Source organism: Heptranchias perlo, chromosome 7 (genome assembly GCF_035084215.1).
Source record: "Heptranchias perlo isolate sHepPer1 chromosome 7, sHepPer1.hap1, whole genome shotgun sequence".
Lineage (NCBI taxonomy): Eukaryota > Metazoa > Chordata > Chondrichthyes > Hexanchiformes > Hexanchidae > Heptranchias > Heptranchias perlo.
The window spans coordinates 26,933,406-26,949,155 of NC_090331.1; the positions used below are offsets into that span (position 1 = coordinate 26,933,406).

General features: G+C 37.7%; 1 protein-coding gene across 1 annotated transcript in view; it reads left to right on the top strand.

The window, feature by feature from the left end:
- LOC137323576 (low-density lipoprotein receptor-related protein 1-like) overlaps positions 1-15,750 on the top strand; it is a 1,400,855-nt gene that overhangs the window by 233,886 nt on the left and 1,151,219 nt on the right. Inside the window, exon 2 of the mRNA XM_067987196.1 lies at positions 10,369-10,491. Coding sequence (XP_067843297.1) covers positions 10,369-10,491 — 123 coding nt within the window. The remainder of the gene's footprint in view (positions 1-10,368; positions 10,492-15,750) is intronic.

Here is a 15,750-nt window from a genome sequence, read left to right on the forward strand (position 1 = left end):
ATGGCCTACTTCTGCTCCTATTTCTTATCTTCTTATTCTTACGGTTAGAAAGGAAAACAAAGAAACCACTGCTAATCTTACATCTTGTCTAAACTGAGCACTTCATAATAGAAAGGTTGTTAATATTTTCATTGAGACCTACCTGACATAAATCTTCGAGAATTAAATCTCCAGTTTGTTTGAAAATCTTTTGGGGAGAAAAACAAAGATGCCAACAAATTCTCAGAGGATGCGGGATGCACACCCTTCTGCTTCAACTTAAAAAGAAAAGAAAAAAACTTGCATTTATATAGCACCCTTCACAATGTCAGGATGCCCAAAATGCTTTACAGGCAATGAGGTACTTTTGTAGTCACTGTTGTACTATAGGAAAATGAGAGAGCCAATTTGCACATAGCAAAGTCCCACAAACAGGAATGAGATAAATGACCAATTAAACTGTTTTGGTGGTGTGGGTTGAGGGATAAATATTGGCCAGGACACCGGGAGAACTTCCCTGCTCCTCTTTGAATAGTGACCATGAGATCTTTTATGCCTACCTGAGGTGTCAGGCAGAATCTCGGTTTGATGACTCATATCTCTGAGCCATATAAAACGGAGTTGTATTGTATTAGAGGCTATTTCAATTTAAATATGCTTCAGTAGCATATATTGCAATTAAATTTCTACATTTGACGAGATGACAACATGCCTTTTACCTGCACTAAAGCAGGAGCCATGAGTGGGAAAATTGTATGGATAGTTGAAGAACGGAAAACGTATCATAAAATTAAGCTCATTTACTTCTGACAGTTCTGACCTTTATGTCATGATTTGTTTTCACTTCAAAATCCTAATGCATTTCTGAAACATTTCCAGCTGCTTCTGTATTTAACACCTCTTGTGTGTTTAAAATATGCTGGTGTTGAAGTCATTGGCAAATGGGCAAAATTGATTGAACTACTTTTTTTTACACAAGGTAGCACTACTTAGATTGTACTGGTTTATGTGTGCAGTAACTTCCATGTGAGCTATGTGACAATGTGTAAATTTGGAAATATACAGAAATTTATGTAAAATGCACATGATGTACAGCTGCACTTCATTTTGTACCAATTTTTCACTTTGAAACCATTTGGCCACCGATGATCACTGTACCTCTTTCACTTTCACTTTTCTGTTTTAGTGTTTGATCAGTTCGGTCTTTTGGAATTCACATTTGTAATTTGAATTCAACAGTTTCTGTTTTTACCCTAAATTGAGATACCGTGGTAGAGTTTCCTCTTGTTTCCGTTAGTTTTGCTCCCAGATTCCAGCACAATCGGCTGAACCAGCGCAAGAGATCGGGGAATTTTAAATATAAGTGAGTTACGCCCAAAAACACTTTGTTCAAGATTTTCCGTGATCTTTTACGCTGGTTTAAGATTCAATTCACCCGGATCAGGCCCCGCCTACAAAATTGGCCACGCCCCAGGTTGAAATTGCGAGTTTCCGCCAATTGCGCTGGTTAGGGAAAGCAATTCAAATTGCTCTCATTTTCTTCGGCGCGCAGGCAGTAGTGGGTACATTTTGAAAGCTTTTACATATATTAAAAAATATTTAATTTACTAAGAAAATAGTTAGTGTACACCAATTAAACTATTAAATGGTCCAGTATAGTTTTTTAAAGTCATTTTCAGTGATATCAAATGAGGTTACTCACAAGTAGTGAACTAGACGCTCTTATTAAAAATGCTTATTTTTTTGTGATAAACACATTTTCAGCTGTATTAATAAAACTGCATCAGGTTACCCCTCTTAAATACATCAATGAATATTTTATAATGCAAAGAAAAAAATGATTATGTTCTATTACGCTGCCCGATTGCGCTGGTTCATGTAAGATTTGTGATTATGCAAATACATTTTTGCGGAAGCTTGAACTGTAACCCAACCAGAGCAATTTCGGATGGAAACTTTACTCACTAAATTTTTAAAAAGCATGACTATTGCAAACAAAAATGGATCTGACTGGAGGGAAGATGTTGCCTGCAGAAATCCACCTAGTCTTATTGTTATACACCAGCTCCAATATCTTTATTTTTTTATTCATTCATGGGATGCGGGTATCGCTGGCAAGGCCAGCGTTTATTGCTTTGTCAGACTGGGACCCATTGTAAGTCAGCAAGCATGGGGTGATGGGCGAACGAGACTTGGTGCGAGTTAGGATAGGGGCAGCAAAGTTTTGGATGGCCCCACTGGTGGCATTGTAGCATTTCAGTATTACCGCCTAGAAATTTGCCCATTTTTGGGCACGCAGGGGATACAGGGAATGATCCCAGTGCCTGAGTTGTGAGGCCTGAGGTGCACTCAATATTGAGCCTGAGGCCTCATTACCATCGAGCTGCGGACACTAACAAGCAGCTTGGAAGATCGGGCCACTGCAACACCTACAACGGCCTTGAAGTAAGTTGTTCAAGGGGACTGGGAGGGGGGGCAATCAGGTCAGGATGTAGCGGTGGTCGATCAGGTTGGGAGTTACCGGCGCACAGGTGGGATTGGTGGGAGGGGTGGGGGGGAAGAGATGGCCGGCAGCAGTCCATGTTCTTTGAATGTGAGGTCAGGAGGAGTCCTCCTGGCTCTACATTCGGGTGAGTATATTTTAAGATCTTACCCTGTTGGATGCAGCCTAACAAGCTGTTCCCTCTAAGGCTGCAGGTAGACCTGGTTCAGGGCAAACCAATATTGCAGAGGTGGCCTCAAACAGCGTAGGCCCCTTATTATCATATGTAAAGGGCCTTACGCCTGTTTCAGGCGTGGGGTCTGCACACCGATTTTTGTTTTTGGCCTTTACCAATATGGTGGGGGGTGCACTTCTGGCACGTAATGAGCGTGCGCTTCCTGTCTGCCATATTGAAGACACAGTCACTTATATTGATTCAATGTAAAGTCACTGTAAAAGAGTCCAGGAAATCTGCAGGATAATAAGCATAAACTGGCCATATATGCTATTGATGGATTGTTCTTCCAAATAAATCTTTAGCTTTTGAAGGTATGGTGCTGCATCTCATTACTCAGTTAACTGGGTCAAGTTTGAACTTGAAATAAAAGCTGGAAATCCACAGCAGGTTGATTAATATCTAAAAGAGAGTGGTTCAGATTTTGAATGTGAACTTTCATTAGTTTAGATGAAAAATTACACCAAAATATTAAAAATTTCTTTATTTTTCAGATGCTAATTGATCTGCTGTACGTTTCCTACATTTTCTATTTTTTCTTTAGATTTCCTGTACGGGTTTTTTTCTCTTCATGTTAAATTTTAACCTTGACTGTTTCTAAGAGGTGGCTCCTTTCTAAAATTGAGGGGTATCTTTTCGAGAATATGTTTAAAGCTATTTAAATAGTTTGGGAATTTTATTACATAAGGACATAGTAGACATCCATCAAATAAATCAAACCACTCATACAAAGAAAATTCTCCAAGATTAGATCTTTAGGGAATTTGTTGATTTTCTATGGGGAAAATCTTTCAGATGAGACGTTAAACCGAGGTCCTGCCTGCCCTCTCAGGTGGACATGAAAGATCCCACTGCACTATTTCGAAGAAGAGCAGGGGAGTTATCTTCGGTGTCCTGGCCAATATTTATCCCTCAACCAACATCACTAAAAGCAGAATATCTGGTCGTTATCACATTGCTGTCTGTGGGAGCTTGCTGTGTGCAAATTGGCTACCACGTTTCCTACATTGCAACAGTGACTACACTTCAAATATACATAATTGGCTGTAAAGCACTTTGGAACATCCTGAGGTTGTAAAAAGCCCTATATAAATGCAAGTCTTTCTTGCTTTGTTTGGGGAACAATACAGATGTTCACATAAGGATATCTCAAGGTTTAGATCCTTTTCATGATTCTACTTAGAATTCAACAGAGAGTCAAAAATGAACATAAAAATATCCAAATCGAATTGTCTCTTCGATTAATGCATTTAATAATGCCACATCCATATGTGACCTATTTGATTGAACTGACAAGGTTAACTGAACTTAATTAATTTATAATGGCAGCTGATTGTAGAACTTCTGAAGAATCATGAAAATAAATGGTTCTGGTTGCTAACGTGCTTACTAAAACTAAAAGCACTTCATTGGCTCTAAAGCGTTTTGGGACATCCTGCGGTTGTGAAAGGTGCTGTAGAAATTCAAGTTCTTTCTTTTCTTTTACTACGTCAGGTTTATTGAGCAGCTAAAATAATAAAAAAAACAAAAATAGCATGACTCAAACTGGAAGAAATTGTAAAATGCAAGATTTCAGCAAGGATAAAAGTTCTGCACTTTTGATAACCTTAACCCTAACCCTAACCCTAACTCATTACTTCTACTAGTTAAAGGCACTGCCTAGTGTATGACTAAATGATACAGAGTCAGAATGTCTCACAGTTGATCCCTAGTCTGTGCTGAATTAGCTGATCTAAACAAAGTTAGCTGTTAAGTAGCTACAGTTGGTCTTAATAGACCCCTGAGCTGGTGGCGGGGTGGGGGTGGCGGGGGTGAGGAGGCAGGGAAGAATCAGCCAGGGTTTTCACTCCCTATTGCTGTGCAGTGATACTTGCTAGAAATTGCACGTATGTGGAATTGAGCAACAACAACTTGCATTTAAATAGTACCTTTGAATATAAAGAAACTTCCCTAGGACCTTCACAGAGACGTAAGGGAAACGGATGCAGAGCCAAAGAATGAAAGATTATGAGGATTGACCAAAAGGTTGATCAAAGACGTGGGTGCTAAGCCTGTTGCCTCTTGAGTCAGAAGGTTGTGGGCTCAACTCCCATTCCAACACATAAACTAAGTTGATACTTCAGTGCCGCATTGAGGGAATGTTGCACTGTTGGAGGTGCCACCTGCTTCCTCAGGTAAATGTAAAGGATCCTATTGGTATTATTTGAAGAAGAGCAGGGGAGTTGTCCTACTGTTCTGCTTGTGGGATCTTGCTGTATGCAAATTGTTTGTCCCTGCAGACTAAAATGCATTGTTTATGTCACGCATATATTTTTGTAACATGGAATTGTTGAGAATGCAATGTAGTTAGCAGCAAGGAACAGCCAATCGTGACTCACCCCCAGTAATCATTTTGTGCTTCTGAAACAATTAATAAGCCATTTAGATAAAGGTCAAAAGGTTTATTAATCAGCTGTGGTCTGTGCAGTTGTCACCAAAAATAGTTGAACACCAACAGAAAAAAAATCCCACTTAATCCATAAGCATGTGTTCAGGTTCGTGATGGCAGTCTTGACTTTCCTTCCTCAAAGATTGAAGCACTGATAAAGATAATTTTTGCACTGGCATCAGTTTCTAGAAAACAACCTGATAAAATAGTTTTGATGTATTGCAATTTTGAATTTTTGTACTTTGTCAAATTTTTACGACAAAATAAAAGTAAAATCTAAAACCTCCATCTTTTATTATTAGTGATGGTAACTTTAGAGTACATACTAACATACAAAAAATGACGAGCAGCAAAAGACCAGCTGGTCCACCCAAGCCTGCCCCACACTCATGATGCCTGCAGCATCATGACCAGACCCTTCCGATCCTCCCCCAGTACCCACAACCCCCCAACACCCCCCCCCCCCCCACCCCCCAATCCCACTACCCCCTGCAGCCATGTAATCTCCCAGGAGAGGGAAAAACAGAAAAAACAACTCAGGGCCAATAAGGGAAAAAAAATCTGGAAAATTCCTCTCCGACCCCCCCTCAGGTGATCGGAACCAGTCCAGGAGATCACATTGACCATGCGTATGTTAACTGTTAATTCACTTAATAACACAGTTCCAGATTAAAAGGCAAATACTTTTAAAAGCTTCTAAAGCTTGACATGATAGCCTAGAAAAATCCTCATTTAGTGTTATAGGGTTTTTCTTATTATTGACTTTACTCACCTGGAGTAAACTTTGACAATGTTTGTATTTGATGCCATAATATGGAAACCAGGCTTCAAAGCACTAATCATTTTCAAATTGTCAACAATTTAGTGACAATTTATTTGAAATTCTTTGAAAGGAAATTGCTGGACGAGGATATCTGAAATTTTCACGCATGTGTATAATATAGTTTCTATAATCTTGTAACCAGTGACAGAATTCAAGGGGATGTATCCGGCTTATTAATTTATGACTTGTTTGAACATTCCATATATGTGATGACTGCATGGAATTTTATTTACTATAGAGGCAACCGTATTAACTTTGAAATGAAAAGTAAGCTGTGGTTTCCACCTTTACTTATCCAGTACTATCTACACAATATTATCTGGAAAGAAACCTTTGGTTTCGGCACTTGGATCACTTGCCATTATTGTCTTTAACAATCCCCCCACTCTGAAGCAGGAAGATTTACTTTTTGCTGTTATCAATACATCTATCTATCTCGAAGAACACAAAACGTGTCAGCTCAACAACAACAAAACTCATCTGATCAGATTTTACATGTCCTTACTTCAAAACTTTGTGTTATTGTTGGCTGCAGTTCATTCCTTTTACAACCAGGCATTTGAATTCACTCTGCAATGTGAATTCTTGAAGTGGTAGCAATGACATTGCCTTCAGAATTTGTATTTTATATGAATATGTACTGTACCAGTTTAAAAATATTTTTACAATGTGAAATCGAATATTGGATCAAAATGCTAGTTCCATGATTGGCTGTGAAAAGATTTTCTTTTTGGTTCTGGATTAGACTCCAAAACTTTTTTTGCTGGGGAAAGGAGAGGAAACAGATGTATGTCCCAGATCTCTTCCTCCACCAAAAAAATAATGCTTGGATCTCCTCTGAGAAATGTCTAAACCCACCAGAGTTGACCCATTGCTTTTAAAGAAAATTATTAATACCATTTTGCTAACCAACTTAATGAACATTTGTTTTGTTAGATTTGGTTTTATCATCTCTTCTCTCCAGAATAGGTCCGTTTCTGGCCAACACTTACAACTCTTGTATGGAAAAGATGATGACTGACTTCCCAGTGAACTCAAATTTGTTATTCTTAATGTGGAGAGAACAGACATAATTGGGGGATGAAGTTAGGAGTATTAGATTGAAACAATAAATGAAATTGATGAGTCATCTAAAGAGAATTAATTTATAGCTGACAAGTCAGCTGCAATTTAATGCATGTCAGCATTGGTCTATTTTATTTTATGTGTCGCTATAGTCTATAAAATAAGGATTACAATGTCACCTGCAATTTATGTCTATCCACTCCATGTTAAGATTGATGAACTTCTCAGCTGGAAGTACATTATATTCATTTGAGACAGAGGACTGTCAAAATGGATCAGGTTAATAATCCACATCATCCCAACTCAACTGTCCAAAGTTTGGTGCAGTCAAGCCCACTTAAATTAATAACTGATTTTTAAAAAAATTAAGAGAATAAAGCCTCCGTGCACAAATCCCTTTTCTATCTTTTCCGATGATAGCTGTCCCTGTTAAATGAATAAAATGTTTAAATGAATCGCAAAAGTCTGGAATTATTCATTTAAGTGTTAAGCCCTTTTTAATTAACATGTTAGGTTATTTTTACAAGCGTTTTTGTCAAGGTGTGAAAATTGCCCGTAACCAGTTCAGTGATGTTTCCCAGTCTTGGTGCAATGGCTCAAGTTCTTTTGGCAATCAGTGTGACAAACCCTTTTGTTTAGGTATGAAAACCACCTCCATCAGCTCAAGCTTGTGATGCTTATAACTATTTTAGTGACGCACAAAGCTTTTGCCAACAACCTGTGTCAATATTTAGTAATATTGGGTGGGGTGTAAAACCAGTGTTCGACCCGATCCCTTGGGTATCCCACCCGGTGAATTAGGTTAAAATTACCCCCTCTGTCTCTGTGAAACATGGCAAGCCACCTCTAAAGGAGGTGGTTACTTCTCTTGCTGATAAAATGAAAGTAATTGTGATATTGATCGAACCAAAAGTTTCCCAGAGTGAAATCGCTAAACGGTTTGACTGATCGCAGCTATAAATATGTTGCAGAATCAAAAATAAAGATCAAATTATGGATAAATGGCATCAGATTGCAAACCTTGAAAGAAAAAGGAAGAGAGAAGGGAAGAATACATTGGTGGAAACTACTCTGCTGCAGTGGTTTGAGAATGCCTGTGCAGCTGACATTCCAATAAATGGACTGTTTATGCAGCTGAAAGCTTAAAAAAAACTGGCAGAAGCTTTAGGCAGAGCATAGAAAGCACACTGTCTTACTGATCTCACAAGAAGGTATGCCCCATCTGAAATTTACAACTGTGATGAGTCAGGTCTCTTTATCAGAGTAACTCCAGATGAAACTTTGTCCCTGAAAACAGAATCCATAATTGGCAGTAAAAAAAAGCACGAGCTAGACTTCCAGTCATGTTGTGCACTAACTCTGGAAAAAATGGATTTTTTAATTGTTGGCAAAAGCAAGAATCCACAATGCTTTCACAGTGTTAAATTGAAGGAAATGCGAGTGATATATATGGAGCAAACAGCATACATATTCACAAAGCAGAATTAAACAAACATATGCAACAAAAAAGATACAAACTTTTATTGTTTCTTCACAATTGTAGCTCTCATCCACATGTAGTATTGTCTAATATGAAGCTGATTATCATGTCTCCCAATATAACATGGCTAAAAAGGCCTCTAGTTTCGGGCAGAATTCAGAATTTTAAACGCCTGCACAGGGAAAAGGATGCTCACCTGAATACTCACAGCATTTGCTAGCGAGAGTGCTACATCAGTGAATGGATTGTCCAAACAGGTGACAACTTTGGATGCCATATGTGTAAGCATGAAGAGAAGTACGTCCAGAGACAATAAAACAACCTCTTCTAAAGCAGCAAGATTTGGCCCAGATAAGAATATGGAAGCTCCTGTGATCGAAGCTGTTCAAGCACCAAAATCCTTAACTGGGGATCAATTTGAGGAGCTTGTTGGAATTGATGACAGATTTGAGTGTTTTGGGGAGCAAAGCAATGCTGAAATTATTGAATCTGTTGGGGCTGATGAAATGTCCATGTCCGAGGACAACAATATTGAAGAGGACAACAATGTTGAAGATGGCCCATGTCCATCAAAAATTGAAACGATCGAGTGTTTGGCTAAATTGAAACATTACTTGCATGTCATTCCATATCATCGGAAGCACTTTGAGCATTCTAAAAGCTAGAGGACACAGTTCATCTGGTGTCTCTAGCTAAAAGGCAAGCAGTAATTGATTAACTGTATTTTTAAAAAAATGATTAAATGTTAAATCATTGCTAGATGTGATCTGTTTTTAAAGATTTGTTGTGCTTCACTGTAATGTGTATATTGTAATAAAGCAATTAACATAAAAACACTTTGTTATCCACAACTGAGACTGTTTTTACAATACTGTAATTACAATCCAATTTTCATTCTCTTGTTAGTTTCTTGCCAAACTTGATACAATGGTTAAAGCGGATAAAAGAATAGAGCGGTTAAGTGAATAAAATGACTTTGCAAAATCATCATTTATTTAACCGTTTTGGACTATCCTTCCTATTTAAACAGCTCTGTGCAAATACTTTTGCAAATTGGGTATCCTTTCCTACAGTGACATAGCAACAGAATTGTCTTCAACATTGTGCCCGATGGAATTCAACATGCTGTCCTCCCCAGTTCAGTTTAACAGGATTAGAGCAAATACTTAACAAGGTCTTAACTTGTTGATTATTGCTTTCAGTGCCTTTTTCCAGTTATTCACCTCTGGGAGGAATTCACAGAGCAGAGCTAGAAACAGAAGCTTAGGTCCAAATACAGATTTGGTCACCCGTTTATGCAAATAAAAATTTCTTTACAATTTGTCTTGAGGAAAATATGAGCCCTAATGTTGAAGGTGAAACCACAAAATTGTGCACTCATGATATCTTCTCAAATCTTTGCCATTAATTTGAAAAATCTGGGTTTCTAAAGTTTCCCCAAAAAACTTATAAGCTGATTTCAATGAACTGACTTTGTACTCATCAATTACTTTATATTTTGCTCTTTTGTTTTTCTATTTTTAAACCCAAAAGTAGCAAGACAGATTTTCATGTTCTTCAACAAATTCAAATGGTTGACTTGACATTATATAATTCATAGGTGTTCAAGCTGCTAGATTGTCAGAGTTTGAGAAAACAGTTTTTTGTATTTTGCCAAAGCTGCAAAGTTCAAATAATCAGGTTGTGTATTCTCAGTTAAACCCATACTTTTTGGGGTCACATAATTGGATAATCAGACACTGTGTAAATATGTTTTTAAAAACAATGAACTTGAAAGCTAAGATGAAAGAAGTGGAAAATAGGTATTTTACTGAGCCACTGAACTACACATTTGGATTACTTCTGTTATTAATAGCTTCTTTGTTTTGATTTGTAGAACACAAAACATGTGGACCAGCTGAATTTCTTTGCGATGACCAGACGACCTGCATCTCACTAAACTGGCTATGTGATGGTGAGCCAGACTGTCCTGATGATTCGGACGAGTCACTTGATCAGTGTAAGTAAATTTTCAATCTTGATAAAACTGGCTGCAAGCTTTATGGTTGCTTAAAACTAAATATTATTACATTCTGTTCTGTGGCCCAATATTAAAAATATGTTGAGTATATCTAGACTGTTCAAATCACAGCACTCCTAGCCTGCTTTCTCTTGTTTGCCAATGGTTAATTTGTCCTGGTGTGGCTGCAGTTTTCGAGAATAGATTTATATTTTGTATGTGTCGTTAATTTGGTAGTTGCTGCTTAATGTTTAATTCAGAAACTCTTTTTTATCTCTTAACTAATAAGATTAGTACAATTAGAATTTATTGGATGGCACTTAGAATGAGTGAACAATACTGATGGTCTGGTCTGACTCTAATTGAATTGACCTAAAGATATCAAACTTGGGTTGGAAGCTGGCTCAATCAAAGTTGACAGTTGAAAGTTTGGAAAGAACAAGTTGTAGCCTGTACGAAGTATTTTTGGGTCCTGACAAAAACTGTAATTGTTAAATGAATTGAATGCAAATGCTTTAATGAGCAATTTTAAATATATCAAATGATTTAGATTTGTTTGTGAATGGAAATCTAGCCATTTTGCTGAAGAATCTGAAATGAGGAGACACAATCCCAGTCATAGGAACATAGGAACAGGAGTAGGCCATTCAGCCCCTCAAGCCTGTTCCACCATCAATGAGATCATGGCTGATCTGTATCCTAATTCCATTTGCCTGCCTTGGATCCATATCTCTTAATACCCCCAGCTAGCAAAAATCTATTTAAGTTTCTCCTGAATTCCTTATTGGATTTATCAATGCCAATCTTATATTTATGACCCCTAGTTTTGGACACCCCACAAGTGAAACATCTTCTCCACAATAACCCTATCAAATCTTATTATAATTTTAAAGACCTCTATTAGGTCACCCCTCAATCTTCCCTTTTCTAGAGAAAAGAACCACAGCCTGGTCAGTCTTTCCTGATAGTTATAACCTCTCAGTCCTGGTATCATCCTAGTAAATCTTTTTTGCACCTTCTCCGGTGCCTCTAAATCCTTTTTGTAATATGGAGACCAGAACTGTGCACAGTACTCCAAGTGTGGTCTTACCAAGGTTCTATACAAGTTTAACAGAACTTCTCTGCTTGTCAATTCATTTCCTCTAGTAGCCTTTTTCTTTTGAAAGATTGAGTAAGTGTAATATTGAAAACCAAGCTGTGCCCTTCATATTAACACAGGGTGGAATAAAAGCGCATAGAGATGATCACATTTATTTTTTTGGAAGTTTGCAAAAAAAAAATTGTTTGGATCATAAGAAAATTCAGCCCACTGTGCTTCCTCTTTCTAATTCCCTAACTGTCCCACCAACTCCTGCCATGGTACCTAGAACAGCTTCAATGTATTTTTGCCTCTGCCTAGTTTTCCAGCCATTCATTGTCCTTTGAGTAACAAAATTCTTTCTGACATATTTTAAATTTAGTTTTCACTAAATCACATCTATGACCTCAGGTCCTACTTTCCTAGCTTACGTTGAGGTAATAATCTTTAATAATGCTTTTTAATAACATTAAGTATTTATCTAGTTTGATAATGCCTCTAACTTCTATTTAGACTGTAGAATTTAGGTTTCTCTCATTTTTGCTCATAACTCACCCCTTTACACTTAGTCAGTCCCATTGCTCTTCTCTGTACCTTTCCCAAATGCATCTATATTCTGCCATGGTAACTAAAACTGAACACAGTTTTATAGTATTGTTAAGTAAGAAAGAAAGAGTATATATATATAATGTGATCATCAATTTACTGATAGAATATTGATCAGGGTGTTATTTTGGACCCACAACCAGATTATGGACAAAAGGAAGGTCCTTCTGTGCTCTACTGGGGTCCCAGAAATTATCTTGATCAATGAAGATGTCATAAAATAATCTGTTTAATGTAATGTAGTTAGCTAAGTGATTTCGGTATTTTAGTTAATTTAGTTTAGTTTTCTTAATTTTGATTATGTAGCTGGTGGGGGATGTTGGTTGCATTGCATTTAAATTTTCTACTAAGAACAAAGGAAGTGTATTTGTATGCAAAAGCCATTCTACCCAAGGCGAAGTGCCTTATTTATGTCCTTTTGCACTCATTGTTAGTCAATGAAAGCATTGCAGGGATGGGTTATAAATCCAATAACCAGATACCATTTTTGTGTAATACATATAAACTCTGTGTTAACAGAATACTTATGTGCTATAATCTGCATTCTGCTAAAGCTTATGGGAGACCTAAGGTAGTTATCTCAGCAGCAGTAGTGACAATCATTGTTTAGATAATGTTTTTTGAGAAGCATTACACCAAGACAACAGCATATCAGTGTGATAACTGGGCACTTAATCATTTTCCAGTGTTTTGACTTTATATTGTACCATTTTATAATGGAAATTCCCATATGTCTAGAAGACATTTTTGAATACAGTGTGTTAAAAATACATTTTCTCTGTGTTATGTGCAAAAGAACATAGGAACAGGCCAGTCACCCACTTGAGCCTGTTCCGCCATTCAATTGGATCATGGCTGATCCGTACCTCAATCCCATTTACCCACCTTTGACCCTTACCCCTTAATACCCTTACCTAACAAAAATCTATTGATCTCAGTCTTGAAAGCTTCAATTGACCCAGCATCCATAGCCTTTTGTGGGGGACAGCATTCCAGATTCCTACAACTCTTTGCGTGAAGAAGTGCTTTCTGATGTTACTGCTGAATGGCCTGGCTCTAATTTTAAGATTATACCCTCTTGTTCTGGATTCCCCCACCAGAGGAAATGAAATTAAAAATCTCCCATTGTAACTGCTTTGTTTCTCTGATCTCCATATTCATGCATTCCAACACAACGTCATTCCTGTCAAGAGGTCTGTAGACAACTCCCACCATAGTCTTGCATCCTTTGCTGTTTCTTATTTCTACCCAAAGTATTTCCACTGCCTGCTCACCCTTACTGATATCTCTTCTTTCAACTGCTGTACTAGTCTCTTTTATCAATATTGCTACTCTTCCTCTCCCAATTTCCCTGTCCTTTCTAAAGACCTTATAGCCTGTTATAGTTAGTTCCTAGTCATGCTCAGTTTGTAGTCAGGCCTTTGTAATGGCTACTATGTCATACCCTTTTAGCTGAATTTGTGCTTCTAATTCGCTTGTTTTATTCCTTATACTACGTGATTTGTGTACAGAACTCATAATTGGATAACAGTCCTTACCTTGCCCATATGGCCTGATGATGTTTTTCTCACACTTTTTGACTTATCACACTTTTTTATTTTTTATCAGGTGTTCTATTATTACTTCCTATACTTTTTCTTGAACCTGGAACAGTGATATTATCTTGATTACTTTTTGTAGTCTGACCTTTGCTCTCATCCCTTTTTCTTATCTTTAGGTTATTAACATTTTTACTATTTCTGTCCGAACCCTCCTCCCCACTTTATTGATTTGAAGTCCTCTGTACAGTCACAGTTATGCCTTCATAACACTGATGTTAGCAATACCCTAATCGGAGATTTTGTCTCTCTGTTTCATTTAATAATTACACAAATGTTATTCAAATGTGTGACAAAAGTCTCCACAAGAAAAGCTTCTGATTTTTTTTGATAAGAGAACAAGTAAAATGGCATGGGGACGCTAATTGAATATTTTGCAGCTGGCACATGTTAAGGACAAGAATGCATAAGAAATCTGTGAACCAAAACTGCTATAGATTTTGGGCTTTATTTATTGGTCCACTATAGTGCATTTTAACTGTTCAAATGCTAAGGATGAGTTGGTTTCCTGGTTTTGAACTGCTTACATCTGTGTTGCAATTCACAAATAAAGCTAGTTTTCAATTAATGAAAATCTTTCTTAAAAAAACATTTGCATCCTTCTCCAAAATGAATGTAATAAGGAGGCACAAGAAGAATGGTAAGTAATATATTTTAAGTTTAAATTGCACAAAGGGATATAACAGTTGGAACAGAGGCAGAATAAGTCGGGAAAGAGAGAATAAGGAAAAATAATATGAGAAAAATGGACAAGAAGGGGGAATATAAGGGAAATTGAAAAAGGATTATAAGAAGGGCAAAGAGAGAATATGAGAGAAGATTAACAGGTAACATAAAAGGGAACCCAAAAATCTTTTATAAACACATAAAAAGTGAAAGGATAGTTAAAGGAATGGCGGGACCAATTAGCAACAAAGAAGGAAATCTTCTTATGGAGGCAGAAAGCATGACTGAACATAAGAATATAAGAAATAGGAGCAGGAGAAGGCCAATCGGCCCCTCGAGCCTGCTCCGCCATTCAATAAGATCATGGCTGATCTGGTCCGATTTCCTGCCCGCTCCCCGTAACCCCTAATTCCCTTTACTTCTAGGAAACTGTCTATTTCTGTTTTAAATTTATTTAATGATGTAGCTTCCACAGCTTTCTGGGGCAGCAAATTCCACAGACCTACTACCCTCTGAGTGAAGAAGTTTCTCCTCATCTCAGTTTTGAAAGAGCAGCCCCTTATTCTAAGATTATGCCCCCTAGTTCTAGTTTCACCCATCCTTGGGAACATCCTTACCGCATCCACCCGATCAAGCCCCTTCACAATCTTATATGTTTCAATAAGATCACCTCTCATTCTTCTGAACTCCAATGAGTAGAGTCCCAATCTATTCAACCTCTCCTCATATGTCCGCCCCCTCATCCCCTTGAGGTACTAAATAAGTACTTTGCATCTGTCTTCACAAAAGAAGAGGATGAGGTTAATGTTGCAGTAGAGGAGGAGAGAATAGAGACATTGGATAGAATAAAAATAGATGGAAAGGTGGTGCTAAATAGGCTGGCAACACTCAAAGTTAACAAGTCACCCGGTCCAGATGGGATGCATCCTAGGTTGCTGAGGGAAGCAAGGGTGGAGATAGCAGAAGCTCTGACCATAATCTTTCAATCCTCCTTGGATATGGGAGTGGTACCAGAGGACTGCAGGATTGCAAATGTTACACCCCTATTCAAAAAAGGGGAGAGGGATAAAATTAGTAACTACAGGCCAGTCAGTCTAATGTCAATGGTGGGAAAATTGCTCGAGATCATTGTCAAGGACAAAATTAATTCTCACTTGAAGAAGCATGGGTTAATAAGGGACAGCCATGGTGTCTGACTAACCTGATTGAGTTCTTTGATGAGGTAACAGAAAGGGTTGATGAAGGTGCAGTAGATGTTGAATGAATGGACTTTCAAAAGGCATTTGATGAAGTACCACACAACAGACTTAT